General features: G+C 30.8%; 1 protein-coding gene across 1 annotated transcript; it reads right to left on the reverse strand.

Moving 5' to 3' along the window:
- Positions 1–1,535: 1,535 nt before the first annotated feature.
- On the reverse strand, positions 1,536–17,124 carry LOC129808114 (CKLF-like MARVEL transmembrane domain-containing protein 4). Its single transcript, XM_055857833.1, has 3 exons — positions 16,700–17,124; positions 2,244–2,411; positions 1,536–2,155 (listed from the first exon to the last, which is right to left on the reverse strand). Exons 1-3 carry the CDS (start codon positions 16,838–16,840, stop codon positions 1,967–1,969), a joined length of 498 nt encoding a protein of 165 aa, XP_055713808.1. The 5' UTR covers positions 16,841–17,124; the 3' UTR covers positions 1,536–1,966.
- Positions 17,125–17,227: the final 103 nt, after the last annotated feature.

Below are 17,227 nucleotides of genomic sequence, written 5' to 3' on the forward strand. Positions count from 1 at the left end.
AAGCGGTTACGAACCGATAAGTACTTTTTGTCCGAAAATTAATTTGTATTACTTTTTAATCTATTGTAGGAGATCTTTTGAGTGATTTATGAATCGGTTTAAGGTTGAGAACGGAAAAAAGTAAATGATGCCAAAGTACTTTTAGTCACGAATTCGAGCATTTTGCTTGTCACCCCTTTTTATTACAAATTGGAGAAAGTGATTTGGCACCTAATTTGAAACCCGTGTAAGGCTAAAGGTTCAACGATACTCATTTAAGAAGAAAATTTCAATTTTTTTAGAAAAAATATCAAGTTACTTTAATGAAGCATTTTTGCTGGGTATTGGCTACTAGAGCTTAGGCTTATACGGCAAAGGGCGCTAAATTTGAAATATTTAATCTAATTTTTAATGCGTTCTTATGCAATTATTTATTAATCAAGTCACTCAGAAAAATACTCAAGTAAAACTTCTCGAATCGATGTTGAATTAACTCTTTTTCGTTGTGATTTTCGATTAACTATATTTTAGAGTTGATTTTACTTCTATTTAGATGTAATATTCGGAAGAGTTGTTTTAAGTTTTTTTTCCTAAAATTTACATGACAAAAGAGTGTAAATAACTCTTTTTAAGACTGAAAATAACTCGTTTTAAGAATTAAAATAACTCGTTTCAAGACCTAAAAAATCTTAGTTAGAGTTAAAATAACTCTTTCAAATCCCAAAATGAATATGTTTTGCAATTTTATGTTTTTTTTTTATTTTACCATTTACTTTATTAGTACTTTCTTGACCTCAAGTTCCCTATGTTCCGAGCGAAATATCACGTATTATGCACGCACATGTCTTCATGAAACACTGTTAGGCATATTTCTAGTTGATGTTCCATATGAACTTTGTCACACGAAAGTCTTCTTGACCGAAGTATATTCTTAAAACAAAAACACTCAAGCATATACTTCAGTCGAGATGAAATTTTACATCGAAAAAGAGTAATAATTACATCGATATCTGACGAATTATTTCGCACGAAGAGTTGTTTCAACTCTATTTACTAATATTTACAACGAAAAAGAGTAACAATTACATCGATGAGAGTTAATTCAACTCTGCCATAGAGTTGTTTTAACTTTTTAGGTTTTTCTTAGTGGTATTTTTTTGGCTTAATTTGTAAATATTGTGACTGATTTTTCTTCAAGTCTTATTTTCCAAAGGGTCAAGTCAAACTTATCAAATAGTTTTTTTTCCATATGAAATTGTTATAATTGCCGTTTAGACTTAATTTATTTGTATAATTTCTTGCGGATTGGTGCTGGTTTTAAGAAAAGGTCATTTGAACTTATGGTATTCTACAACATAAACAATTTTCACCAACATAATCATTCCGAGAGGAAAATGAGCATGATAGAGAGACCAAGAGAACATCGCAAAATTGTCAGAGAATGTGAATGGGAAAGAAAATGCCAAGGTTTGGACGTTGAGGTGACCAAATGGCACACAAATTGATTCCAAATACGACAAAAATTTCCATATCTGAGAGATGAAAATACTAGAGACTTCCTACAGTACAAATTAACTTTATTACAATCGTTTTTTCATTCTTCTCGTTGTTTTAAAAAATAAAATACAATTATTTCTTAAATTTGTGATGAGAGACTGTTAGATTTCTTTATAAGGAAAAGTAAAATACATGAATATCTAATGATGAATGTCTCTCTAAACAAAAATGAACAATATTAATCCACTGAGGATTTCATTTTTCTTTTAAAAATCTTTTTCACAATAGAAAGGAATACATAACAAAAAAATGAATAATATAAAGATAGTAACAAAGGATAAAAGTACATTTATAAGTTAATTTAGTTATGTAAAAAAAATTACACAAAAAAAATTGCGTGGTGTTTTTTGGCACTAAACATTATCCTCTGGCGAGAGGGTGAAAATTACTTCCTTTTTTTTTTGTATATAAAAAATTTTGTAAAGAAAAATTAGCCGGATCTATGATCGACATAGAGGAAGTATGTGCCTGCTACATAGGCCAAAAAGTTGAATATTCCAAAGACACCACCGGCAATATTGGCTCCTGTTCCGGCCCACGTTGATCCTCCCCAAGCAATGAATTGCACAATGAATCCGAGGAAGTAGAGCAATGCGGCCAGTGCTGTATTTACCAGTTCCTGGAATATTGTTTTTTTTTAAATATTACGTTAGAAAATTGATGGAAAAGTTAGATTAAAAAAATAGGGTTTGGTTGAAAGGACTCACTGTTAGTGGCCAATTGATGGGCAGATTGAGGACTTCTCGTATGCCCAGCAAGTACACGAAGCACCACAAGAGTGTGGCAATGAAAGTGATGACAACGACAAAGAGGAAGAAATGTGTACCTCCTCGAAGCGCAGGTGAAGTGAGAGCCATGCAAATAACACCAAATATCTAGAAAGAAATATGAGAAAAAAATCCTCGTGTGAATGATTGAATCATCAAACTGAAAGTTGATTTGAACTTGAATCGCGTCAAGAGAGGGTTCAATGTTTCATGAAATTTCAGGGGCAAAGAAAATATAAAATCAGTTTTTTTTTTTTTTTTTTAATTATTTTTATAAATACAATTGTGCTGATAAACTCTGAAAAGAGAATAAAACACATAAAACGAAGTTTACAATTCCTTTTTGCAGATAAAACATCCACTGAGAAAAAACCGAGGTGCGATTAACTTTTTTTCCTCATAACTTTAACGCTTTTTAGGTGTAAAAATATGTCAACATTTTTTAATGTTAATTTTACACCTTTTTAAGGGTAAAATTAACATGAAAAGGGTAATTTTAACTCCTAATACACATAAAAAGCATAATATTTACACCGATTTCGGATCAAAACTGCAGGGTAAAATAAACATTTCCGGAATGTCATTTTAACTTTTTCGGATTTCTCTCAGTATCAGTAGGAGAAATTGTAAAAAGGTATTAGCAGGGGAATTCTGCAACGATATGACAATGTCATATGACAAATGTATTGACAGTGAACATCAAATTGCAATTGCAAGAAGCTCTGTGAAGTTTACTATAATTAGTATGAACTATGAACCCCATTTTCGAATAGTTTATCGAATTGTTTTTCTGTGAATTTATCACATAAAAATTCTAAATTTGTCATGACAATATCATACGGTTACAGAATTCCTCTACAGATGTTAGTAACTTCATGGATTAATGAATTTCTTAAGTAAAATTTCGTGAAATCAATATTAACCCTTTTAAAGACAAATGGGACACCGGTGTCCTAAAAATAAAAACTAATTTTTCGCACAATTTAGTGGACAAAATATCTTTCTATAGTCAAGAAATTGTTTTCGGTTTTAGGACACCGGTGTCCCATTCCTTAAGGGGTTAACCTTGATAAATATAATAAAAGTCATAATTCAAGGTCAATGTTTTTCCAAGACAAATTACCGATTTTGAAAAAGCTTTAAAATGGACCGAAAACAAAAAAAACATCGGTATCTAAATGATTTTCAAAAAACAAAAGAATTAAAAAACTGTATTAATTTGGGTTTTACAATTTAATTGTTAATGAGAGAGGTTATAGTCTAGTGAGTCAAGTCATGGGAAATTTTGTTGAGGTACCTTTTGTATAATATTACAATACGATTAATAATTACAATTTTTAAGGCTCAAAATGATCTTTCCAAAACACTCAATATGTTTAATATGAATCAGTTAAGAATTGTTGATTTGGTAATTGGTATAATCGCAGGATTTTGGGTGTCCTTTTTGCCTCTCTTCATATTAGGATTTTTCGGTTCTAAAAAGTATTCTCAGGGACGACTAAAACTTAACAAGAGTCACTTTTTAGTTTAATTTAGCGAAAAATTTAAGATTTGGTGTCAATTGAACTTATTTGAAAAATAAATAAATTTTATATTTTGATTGGTAAAAGCCTGTTAATTTTTTAATTGTACCTAGGTATTCAATTGTTTTTCGTTTTACTATTTTTGACAAGTAAAATAAACCTTTCAAAGTATCTTTTTATTTAGAAATTTAAAATTCATCATCATCATAATTTTGAACCGCTTATTTCTATTGGGGTCGTGAGTCTCAGAAATTTAAAATTACTTATGTAATTCTTTATGGCTCCATCACACCTTTTTGATCAGGAAAATTTCATGAGATCGAAATTCGAATCCGTTTCTTTCTGACCTGGTTTGCATAATGTCTATCTCATTCTCTCGCACTCTTCTTGTTTTCAACATCACTTCAAATTAAATTTAGCTTAATCGAATTTGGAGTGCAAAAGAATGAGATAGAAACATGCTATACTTGTGAGAAAGAGATGTGAATTTTGAATTCAAGTTTTCCTGATCTAAAAAGTGTCCCGGAGCCATTAGAACTCAAATTTAAATTGAATTTGACAATGCAATGAGTAAAATTACATTTGGTCAGCAAAATAATCAAATTTGATTAGTAGTGGAGGCTGGGGAGAAAAGTCACAAATCGAAAAATTCAAAATTCAATATCTTCCAAGGTAAAAAAGATAGCGGCTCAAATTTTTTTCTATAGATAGCCTCCATAGACCTTCTTCAATGTCGTAAGTTTCTTAGAATTCGAACAAGGAATTTAGCAAATAAAAAATATCGAAATTTTTAGCCCTATTTTTTAAATATTTTCCTTGCAGAAAATAACAATTATTACCTACTTATTTTCCAAAATTGATGCACTGGTGAATATTTTCTAAATAATTTTGATTTTTTGAATACGAATCCGCTATCTGTTTTAGAATTTCACAAAAGTTCTTTTCTCCAGAAATCTTTTTATTAAAAATGGCCACTTGGGGTAAAAAGTAACAAAAGGTATAGAGCAAAAGGTAACAAAAAAGCGAAGCAATTTCTGATGTCTCACGGCGAAAAGAAACGTCATTATCATGTCTCGCCACTTTTAGTTTGTATTGGGCAAACGATTTGCAGTCTTTTGTGTGTTTTTTTCTAAAATAGCTTGAAAAGCGCTTCTCTCGTTTTCTCACTTTTCTCGCAGAGAAAACGGTGTTTTACAAAGGTGTAAATGAATAAATTTTCTATGAAAATATGTCCTCTAGGTATTTTTCAAATTTACAGAAGCCTGTAATGAAGCGAATCAAAATATGAAAATACCCAATGTCTGGTACTATTTGCCCCAGCATTTTTGAGAATAGTCACAAAATTACCTTTTAGAAATTGGCTCGATAAATGTATTTCCTTACAAAATAGAGGAAAATGACTTATACAAAGTTGTAGAGCGGTAAATTTCCTATAAAACTGCGCTAATTAAAAATTTTGGAGGTGCTCGAGTAGCTTGTAAAAAAATAAAATATCAATTTTGTGACTTTTTGCCCCAGTCTCCCCTATTCAATATTTATTTATTGGAATGTTGTAGCATCCTTCTAAACAAATTCACCCTATTAATTTTATTAGAATTTGTGCTTAAAGATCCACCAATAAAAAATAGGCCACACCTCCTACAATTACAAGGTTTATCAAAATTATGTGTAATATTAAAGCATCACTCCTTGAGATATTGCTCAATGTAAACACTGTTTTTTTTTGAGAATTTTCTCTGAGTGTAAGTTTATTGTGGTAGTTTTGATGGTTTCAATTTTACTTTTAAATGCTTTAACTCGAATTACATGTTTTCTCATTCAGGTTTATTGTAATTTAGAGTATTTTACCCAAAAAAATGCGTGGAAGTGTTTTTAGTGGAAAAATTCTTCACATATTGTCCGATTACTTCACATTCTTATCTTAAGAATTGTGATTAATACATGGAGAGTCACAAGGTGGCCTTCGACAGAATATACACGACAATTCTATCAAACACCTACAGGTTTTTTTTAGCAATTATAATTTTTTATGTTAAATTACCATAAATTCACAAATATTTTTCATCCATTTTTTCCATCTATTATTATTAATTTTCCTCACAATTTTCACACACAATACTTCATCTTGCTCGGACTTGAATGCTATGTGCTGTAGAGTCATCTTTTTGCGATGTTGAAACACTTGTAGAGTCGAGAATTAATGGCAATTAGAGGTGGACGCAAAAGACTTTTGAGAGTTATGGAGAAAAAAAAAGATCAATTGAAACTTCTAAAATGAGCATCATGTTTCTTGAAAGAGAAATCATCCTATTTTAATCCACTCTGCGTCTTATCTTCTATTTTCATATATTTCAAAAAATCTGCATATATATTGCGAAGAAAGTGAAAAGGTGCGACCTTGTGCATGTATTTTAATTGGATGATAGATGTGCAATTTCAGGTGCAATTTAATCCAGTGAGAAAATGCCGTATCAAACGTGTTTTTTTTTCCTCGGATAATTTCAATGAAAGAAAAAGAAGGAAAAAAGTGAATATCTCGGGGAATTTTCTTCTTTCACTTTATGGAAGATTTTTGTGTGTCTGTGAGTCAAGTTTTAACTCATTTCTCTTTCACGAAACTTGTTCAGACTTTTGCGAAAGTTGCGTTGCAGAAAGATCTTTTTTTTTGTCGTCGTCTTCTCAAAGTGTCTTGCCTTTCTCGATCTATTTAATTTCTGAGCTGTAAAAGAGCATCAAAAATTTAATTTTTGGAAAAGAAAAGAATTCAACAATTAAAAAAATGAACCGTTTATGTGGTCTTCTTATGTTGATTAAATGCTTTTAGTTTCTCTTCTATTTCTTTTTTTTTCTCGGCCAAAATTTGTAACAAAGCGGAAATTTATAAATAAATTTTCCAAACAAGAATAGTTTTTATGCCTCGTAAAATTTTCATCACAGAGATTCGATGAATATTTTCTACTGAATACATCCAAGATATATTGTCTTGAAATTATCTATGTGGGTTATTTTTACATTTTTTTTCTTGAAAATTAAACCACAAAAATTTCTCAACTGTAAGCCTATTTTTCCAACAGTTTTTTCTCACTCTTAAATTTTTGTTTCTTGCAGGTGAGTCTCGGGGGTTTTTGTCCTGTGATTTTTTGAATGTGATTCAAAAACTGCTTGGCAATTATCAAGAAAGAAAAAAAAAACTTATCGGTGTGGCGCACGAAAAAGAATCGCCGACTTATCACTGATAAGGTGACAAAGTACAAGCAATACAGGTAAAAGATTGAAAAATGTTTATTCACACGCACTATACATTAAAATATTATATATCTAGCTATTTATTCTTTAAAAAAAGAAAGATAAAAGTAGAAGAAAAACGTGTGGATTTCGTAATTGATTTCATGTGACTTCGTATATGAAAATTTTACTATTCTCCCGTGAAATTTGATTAACATACTTTTCTCTATCTCACTGGTGCCAAAAATAAAACCCTCCAGTCACATTTGATACTAAAATCTTATCACAGATCAAGTTGAATGATTTCTCAGGATTTCTTTGTCATATATTTGGAATATAAAATGCTAAATTTGTGAGACAAAAATCACTGAACTCTTGAGAGGTTTTTGTTTTTACAAAATAAGAAAACCAAGATACAAGGTTACATTCTGTACTGCTCTTTTAAAAAAAAAGTCAATTATATACACAGAAAAACATTTTGTAAAATAGTTTGTAAATGTTTGTGAATTACTGAGGACTTATTGAATACTCGTAAATCGTATAACCTACTAAAAAGTTCGTAAAAGTTTGTACTTTTGTCACAGACATTCTTCGTAACACGATCACTTGACGAGAATTTTTTGTACTTTTACAAACATTTTTGTTTGTCTAACAAAAGTTTACAAACAAATGACAAAATTTTACGAACATTTACGGACAAATGTTTGTAAAAAAAATATGCGCGTCAAGTGATCGTATTGCGAGAAATGATCGTGAAAAATGTACGTGTACAAACCCTTTCGAACTTTTCGAAAACTATACAATGCTTTTTCTCACTTTTTCTTTAAATTGTAATATGTTGTAGCTGAGGTCGAGACCTTTACAACTATGGATCGCACGTCTTCCTCGATATTCCCTGACCCGAGATTTAATCAAAAATGTTTTGACCTGACCTGACTGTATTTTCGGTGTTTATGACACGATTTCGATTTAGGGTAGAGTCAGCCATTTTGGCAACGTAAGCACTTTTGGTCACCTAAAGTAAAATCACATTGTAAGGCAATTATGAGTTCATTTAGAACAGGAAAATGGGTGTTATTTTATGACCTCTAATCTAACGAATCAGAAAACCATATTTGATTTTGTATCGACTTTATTAATTCTAAGTTATTGAAAGAAATTCTCGACAAGGTAAACAATCACTAAAAAAACATGAGATTCTTAAGAAACTTGTTAAAGTTAAGAGAAATTGTATTGCATTATTTCATATTTTTGATGAAAATATTTGATGTTATTCAATGAAAGTCCATTTCTTAATTAACTAAATTTTATTGTGATATCATCCTTAATAAGATTTTCTAACAAATTAAATGAAAATCGTATGTGGCTAAAAGTGCTTACTTTTTGAGGCTATGTAAGTACTTTTGGCCATTAATTTTTTTTTTAATGAATATGTTAATATTCATGCTTATGTTAATAAATAAAGCTAATAAATAACCAAAGCTAAGACGGCGGTGGCAGCTAACACACAAACATTGAAATTTGTCAAAATTTTGCTGCTTTCAAGCTCAAAATGCACAAAAGCAGTATTTGAAATTAATAAAAAATAAAAAATATATAAAATTGAGAAAAAAAAGAATGAGTGAAATATAGTTATAGTCATCTCACTTACTCTCATAGGCTCTTTTGAAAACATGTTGACAAAACAAAAATTATTGTGCGTTGCCCATAATACCCAACGCACAATAACTTTCGTTTAGTAAATATGTTTTTGGCATTTCAATGAGAGTTAATAAGATCTAGATCTAGTCATCTCGTTCATTCTCATGGGAAATTGTGAAAACATGTTTACAAACAAAAGTTATTGTGCGCTTGTCATAAAAGTTTTAGAAAGGAGAAAAAAATGCAAGGAACACTAGTTTTTCTCATATTGTCACAGAGATGAAGGAAAATGAAAACCAAAAATAATTTTTATTGGCTAGTTAAAAATGGGACATTGAATTGCATTATGCCCGAGGCACAATAACTTTTGTTTGTAAACATGTTTTTAAAATTTCCTATGAGGGAAAACGAGATAACTAGATTTCTGTTTCATTCACTCTCATTGAAATGTCAAAAACATGTTTACAAAACAAAATTTATTGTGCGTTGGGCATTATATATTACATTAATAATAATAATAATAATAATAATTTATTGATTGATGCCCAGGTTACATAATATAACAAACAGGACTATACAAACTACCCCACCTTTCCCGATAAAAAAGATTTAGACTTGTCTTATCAGTGAAACGGTTTAATGATTATTATTCATTTATTTTTTTAAATTTTATTTATTTATATCTTTTCATAAACTGTCTTCAAGACATTAATCTTTTGAAATTCGAAAACAGTTAAAGAGAAGACTTACAGAACAAGAGGTACAAGATCTTAATTCTTGACCATAGCGTTTACCCTAATCGTCATTTAATTAATGTAAGAGTCCTAAATTTGAATTCTATAATTCTTTTGATTTAACTTGCCCCTATAACTGTAAAAGCAGTAAATCTAATATGTAGAAATTTTCGAATCTATAGAATCTATCCTGTATTTATTTTAAAGCTGATTAGGGGAAAGTAGGGCAATGAAATGGTGTAAGGTGTACCTTTAAAATAGGACTTTATTTTCCTATTTTTAGATGGAACAGAACTTTACCATGATCTAACTTATCTCAATAACCAAATTATGAAGATAAATTTAGATACAATAAGGCTCAGTTTTATAAAAAAAATTGGAGATAAAAGTTCTATTTTAAAGGTATCCCATTTCCCCGAAGTAAAATATTCTTTAAGTAAAACGATGTTTATGAACTTCCGAGATTTTTACATGAAGTAATGGAAGTAATGCTCAATACAAACTATTTTAGAATATTTATAAAGCACCTAGTTTTTTTTACATAATTGTTTATAAACTTCTGCGCTAAAAAAATAATTTGTTGAATTCAACATTTATAAAATAATTTTTCATCGATAAATAATATTTTTAGTTAGTCTAGTTTTACACTCCGAAACAGTTTTAAGTATTGAATTATTAAAAGATTATGCAAAATTGTTCTTGTTTTTCCCGCCAAAAAGTCTGAAAATCAGCGAAGCATAACCGGTATTGTACATGGATATGTAAAATTTAAATGATTTTCAATATGAGAAAAATATCACTTTCTTTTAATAGATAATAAATGACCTAATGATTAAGAAAAGGTTATACCATTTGCTGGCTATTTTCTAACATCACGATGACCATTATTTTAGCATTATTAAATATTTAGAAGGGAGAAAAGAGAGAAGAGAATATGGGGAATAGACTCCAAATGTTTTCGTATTATAAATGAATCAGCAAGACATTTTTTTCTAATTTCTGTGTAACTTTGAAGATGTACAAACAATTGCCATAGTTCTTCAGTTACAAATTTATCTAAAAATAAAAGAAAAATCAGAAGAAAAAAAATGCATAAATTATTTTATCAACAAACTTTTTTTTGTTGATAAAATTGGCACATTCTTGCCTGGCGGATATGAATATTTTAGTGAGTGTGGGAAAATTATGCAGTAAAGTTGTTTGGTTTTTCACACACAAAACCATTCCCACGATTCTTAAACGTACACAGATGGAGGTGTCTGGATGCTAAATTTGAGATTTTCATCATGCAACTTCTGCAAACTGCACTTCTCTGTAGCATCAACAAAAAAAAAACTTTCGCGTGCCATCAAATTTCTCATCATATTTCAGTTCCCTTTTTATGCTTTTTATTTCTATCTTTTTTTCCTGAGATTTATATTTTGATAGCAGTAGAAGTCACATATCTTATCGCTCTTTTTTTTTGGGGTAAAATATTTCTCTTCTATCGACAGAAAAAATTGTGTGTGGGCATTCTGAAGACCTGTGCTAGAGGAAAAATGCCCAAATAAAAAATTGGAAGAGATATCGATATCTCTAACTTTCGATTTGTTTGTGTCTCTCACCATGTACAATTAGGGAAATTTCAACTTGAAGTCGTCTGAAATCACGTCTAGTTTTTCGTAGGTGATGAGGTGTATTGGGTCTCAAAGAGGTGTGATTTTTACTAGTCAAATATCACCAGTCTTAGGAATTAGATCATTCGTAGAATTTTGTAGTGAATATGACGCAGAAATGTTAATTTAACTGAGTAATTTTCTTTATGTATTAGTAACTTATTTATTTTGTCTAGAATAGGGGAACTCGGGGCCAATTGTCATAAAAAGGATAAGGGGAGGTGGGATTATTTTAAGGATAAGCTTTAAGAATTTATTCGGAATCCCCTTGAAAATTGTTTGATACAACAATATCCTCCCCAAGACTTTAAAATAACTCTCGATACTAGCTGAGTTGGTGATCCTTTGATAAAGGACATTTTTTATATTTTTAAATGGATCTAAGCAATTTTTTAATTTAGCTTCACAATTGGTTTCTAAAGCTATCACGGTAAAGTCGAATTTCATTTAAAAATAGGAGGAAAGAGCCCTTTTTAAAAGGTGCACCAACTCAAAAAGGTGTCCCGCTTCCCCATAATTCACTAAATTTATTCTATTTTTGGGCACAAATGATATCAAAAATAAAAATAACGTGTAAATAAATATATTAGGAATATTTTGGATCAAAAGATATTTGTTTGACTACAAGAAAAATAAAATTAATGAACAATTTTAACATGTTAATTTGCTCAATTCAAATTCATGTCTTTAGAGGTAGTCAAGGCGATATTTCGTTTCGTTTTTGGACATCTACGTTTGAAAACCATTTCGATATCGAATTTTCGAAGATCAAAGTTTAACCTTTTTGAAGGGTCCTATTTCTCAACTGACTTGTTTAAATTTGGATTGTTGTGAAAGATTTTGAAATTTCCAATCCTCCTGTATCGGACTTAATCGGTCATAAAACGGAATAGTACCCGTAATTGATTTACCTATATCTCGAATTTACTTATTTATTTGTTCGAAAGCTTGTTACTCACGCTAAAAAATATTCTAAAGCCTATTTTTCTTATTTTTTGAATTATTGAATAACAAATTTTATGCTATAGATATTATCATACTTTAACATGTTTTGCGGCTAAAGTATCACCTTTTATCACTAAAAGTAATGAAATTATGAATAATAATGAATAATAATACCAAAATGAAGTGCTTATCTTTTTCTATTCTCAACTCAAAATAAAATTTTAAAAATTGCAAAGTGAAAAAGAAATGATCAAACAAGCTAGCCATTGAAATGTCCTTAAAAATACAGCTAGTTTAACCTTACTTCTAGAATAACGCATAATCTTTAGCATATAAACTAAATTTTTTCTTCGTTTCAACATTCGGCTATAAATGAGATTTGTGAAGGCTATTTTTTAATCGTAAAAATATTGAGTTTCAGTGTTTTTTTTATCTTGAATGGTGTCAAATTTTTTTTAAATTTTCGATATGTCACATTTTGCCCCAAGCTCCTCTAGTGTAGTCCAAAATAGACACAGGCATAGGCTTAGAGATCATCTTGAAAAATGAGGATTGGTGTCAAAACTCTCTGGGATCAGCTCCAAATTTGTGGATTTAAGCTGAGCTTCGGAAATCGAATACTGGCTTCAGACGTAAGACTTAGCTATATGGCTTAACTGCTCTAATTTTCTATCAATCACGATTTTTTGGAAAAATTTAACTTAGGATAGGATTATTAAAGATAAGTGACCTATTAGGCTCTCAAAAGGCTATAAAATTGCTCGCTATTCAGAATTTTAAGACTTTCGGAAACTGGGCTAAACCTCTCGGAGTGCTTCTCGCCGTATGAGAAGAGCATTAATATTGCACATAAGAAGTTTTTCAGAAATCAAAGAGAGAATATTTATATTAGAAATTTACGCAAAAAACGCTAATCCTTGCTCCTAAATCCTCAGTGTATGATATTTTGGGCTTGTCTTTTTCTGCCAAATTTTTCAATCTGAGTATTCTCGAGGATCAGCCTGAGCCTATTTGCATTTTCGACATTGGGGCCGAAATAGACTCAGGCTTATCTTCGAGAATATTTAGTATGTAAAATTTCGCACTAAATATTTTTCTTGAACTGTAGTACACTTATAGCTTATGCCGAAAATAGACGCAGGCTGATCGTGGAGACAGCTCTAAAAATGTGGCGGTAAAGGATAAGCCCAAACTATCATATACTGGGGATTTAGGATCAAGAATTAGTGTTTACAGCGTAAATTTCTATTAAATCTCCACACTTTGATTGCTGAAAGACTTCTTAAGTGCATTATCAATGTAATTTTCGTACAGAAAGGAGCACTCTGACATTCCCATTACTTCAATCTTAATGCATTTTAAGATTTTGCGACATTGCGTACCATTTTTTAACATTTCGAAAAGCACCCAAACGTACCTAAAGTCAAGCTTTTTATTTTCAGTACTGGCACTGATGTCGCCTAATTCCCGTTATTTCACTAGACCTCGTGAATTTAGTTTAGATTTGGAAGATCAGAAAATACTCCAAATTTTGGGCTGATCCGTGAGTGTATCGACATCAATCCTCATTTTTCAGGCTGATCCCTAAGTCGATCCCTGTGTCTATTTTGGGCTTTAGGATCATCGATTAGACATCATTTGCAATAATTCTTTTACCTAATAGGGGAAAGTGCCCTTGCTTTGCACGATCCCAAGCTTCATAATGACTAAATTTTTCCTATGTTTTACAAGTGTCCTGTTTTTATAATAAATTGCAGAATCACATTTATTAAGAAACATAGGAGAAATTTAGTCATTATAATGCTTTTAACCGTGCAAAGTATGGGCAATATCCCCTATTTTAGCGTCATAAGCTAGAGTCTACTTAGGTCTTAAGATGTACATGAAATGTTTGCACTTGCACTGTTAAACTGGTTAAACTTCTGTATATGATACTGTACTGATTTCCGTACCAATAGCCTTCATTTAATTTTACAGTAGTCTGTCGCTAAGTAGATTTTTTTAAGATCGAGGTAGTCGAACTAGAAATAGTCGATTTATGTCGACTATTTCTTCAGTGAACAAGGACACCTATAGCATCTATGAATTCATATACGTATCGTCAGTGTTCAAAACCGCCCTGTTTACTACTGCCCCAGTTTCTCCTAATTTTTTTTTAAATTCATAATGCAGTTACGTTTAAAAAAATTGTTTACATTTTACTATTGGTTATGCCTGTCGAATGAAGCAGATACGCTCAGCATTTGCTTCGGTTGTTCTTAATTGTGTTGTGGTTTTTCATTAAAGTTTTTGGAATTCACACTAAACGAAATACTTATAGCAAAAGGGGTCTATCGTATATGCATTTTCTTTAGTAAAATATCCCATAATTGCTCTGAAGGACACAATGATGAGTATGTAAAGTTAATATGACTCCATAATTCTGATGAGACAAATTAAGTCTCGAACGCTAGAATTTCACAGAGTCTACTGTAGCACTTAATTTTAATATAGATATATATATTACAGTTGGACCTCGATAGAGTCAACTAATTATTTCCAGGCCTGCTTTGACTCTATTGGATTCGTTAACTCTATTGGAGTTAATTTTGATAGAAAGGGTTATTATTTTATGTTTGTACTAGATCATTAATAAAATCAACACAATAGTAGAATATTTTATTTAATTAATCCATAAATTCTACACCCTCTGGCCCAAAAAAGTCGTATGTTTGGGCAAAAGTTGGAGATTAAGGAACTATTTTATATGGAATGTTTTTATTATTAGTAAATATCTTAAGTATAAATTACTCTCCATGTGATAATATTGAGGTCCACCCACGATGTAAAGATAAGGAAACTGTGTCTTAAACTATGGCTCTAAACTTTACAAAAATAGCAATAAAACCATTTTTTTTTATTTTCTTCTTGTTCTGTAGTATGGGCGATAAATGGTTAGAGATATCGACTTGGAGTCTTCAAATGACCCCCTAATAAGTCAACCTGAGGGATCCTCATTTCATCTCTACTTCACCCTTTTACCAACAAAATCGTTTTTTTATTACAGGAAATCACGTCATATAGGTTTTTTCGGAAGTTGAAGGGGAGGGGTGGGGTGGAAATAAGGGTTGTTTAATAATCTTCAAGTTATAAAAGTTTCTACACTATGTTATACTAAAAAAATCTAGCATTCTGCACGTTTTTCTTTTTATAATATGAGTTGATTTTTTTGTTTGGACCATAATATTATTCACTTCCAAATTAATGGTGGCTCAAAATTCCTTACGATCATAGTCTTAATCAAAAAATTTTAAGACAAATGAACTTTCTAACGGTCAAAACGCTTAAAATGACGAAAAGATTATTATTTTGTTGGAAAATGATTACACGGTCAATATACTAATTTTGTCATAAAATTACCATTTACTTAACATAATTTTTTTTGTATTAAAAACGTTACATTGATACACAAAAAACACTGGTTTTAATTTCGAAATAATCATAATAAAATAATATATTATTAGTTCAATAATAAAAGAAAAATTGACTCTATCGGAGTCTGAAAAGTAAAAAAAAATAGCTATTGATTCTATTGGTGATTGACTTTATCGGGGGTTGACTCTATCGAGGTCCCAATGTAGTTTATGTATTGCTCTTCAATTACTTATGGGAATGCTTTTTGTATGGATTGAGATGATGCCATTAATGCTAATTAATTAATAATTTATTTATTTATTTGCAATTTAAAGAGAGTATCAAACAGTACTGGAACAAGTACTTGAATTATTGCCTTTAAAACCTTAAAAGTAAGGCTTTATTTAAGTGATACACGTATTGACTGAGTTTTATTGAGTAACTTAAGGGATACAAGAATTGTTTTGTTCTGCTTTTTTTTTGTTATAATAAAAGAAGACCTTCTCTCTTCTAAAATAATGTATTATAAACATTACTTTGTGTTTTGATTGGGAATTTTTATTCTTAATTAATTGAGAACTACTGTTGTGTAAAGCTAGAAGTTCCCTGTTCGAGGTCAATTGCTCTTGAAGCATAAAATTGAAATCTTCCAATCCATTTTAACATTATATATATATATATTTTTTTCTGGTCGGTGAGGTTTTGCCTTATCTAACCACTTGACAATACCAGTTGTTTCAGCTATTAAAAATCACGCTTAATATTTTTAGTAAAGGGGGAAAAATAGACTTTACAACAATAATATCACACGGTGTAAAAATGCGTTTATTGCTGCGGGGTGTGTCTGTTATTATTAGTTTTTTTTTCTTTTTGAACAAAAAGAAAATTTCCTGAACCATTTAAAATTTGCTTTTATTGGTGGTTTTTCCTTTTCTGGGCGCATTCTAAAGTGCCATTGGGGCAATTTGTGGGGATCATGAAGGTGTTTTGGGTGATGAATCAGGAAAATAATGGAGAAGGAGTCCGTGGGATGGTAAAGATGAACCATATGGCACGGGGAAGTGAGAAAATACTCAATGCATTTGCAAGGCGCGCGCGAGAGACGTGACACCATTCTTCGGGCGGTTAATTTTGTGTTGGCGGACTCAAAAACTTGTGAGAGATTTTCACAGCAAAAAAAAAATAGATTTCTATGAGTATTATTATGTCTCTTTGATTGAGAAGAGATTTTGTGGGAAAATTTTCCAATAATATTTGTTGCACGGTGTAAGATTCCTCACCAGTTGGATGATTTTGAGGATTCCGGGCAGGGTGACAAAGTAGCTGACATTGCACTGAATCCAGGATAAGCTAGAGGCTGGCTTTGGTTGTGCTCCTGTCCTCTGCTGTGAAGAATCCACTGTGACCACGGTTTCTGGCATTTTTCCCACAATTTTCAAAAAGGAACTAAATACACTTCACGGAATTATTATTTATCAACGTTAGTCCCACCGGTTTTTTTTTTTAAATATTTTTTCGCTTGCCAAAAACAACTTATCACACTTTTTTTTAAAAAACTTTCTTACGGTTTTTTTTCTTCAATTTTACAAAATGACACAGAAAAATAAAATTTGGATCACAAGTGACCGAGGTATTGTTTCTCTTGTGCGAAAGAGCACTTCTTTCTCCAACGCAACTCCACTGAATGATTAGTGGATTCGTGCGATTGTGACTTGACCTCCAATACCAACGGAGTCTCATGCTTCGACGAGAAACTACACAGCAACATACAATTACACTGAAAATGTTGATAAAAATAGGTGGAAAAG

Source organism: Phlebotomus papatasi, chromosome 3 (genome assembly GCF_024763615.1).
Source record: "Phlebotomus papatasi isolate M1 chromosome 3, Ppap_2.1, whole genome shotgun sequence".
NCBI lineage: Eukaryota > Metazoa > Arthropoda > Insecta > Diptera > Psychodidae > Phlebotomus > Phlebotomus papatasi.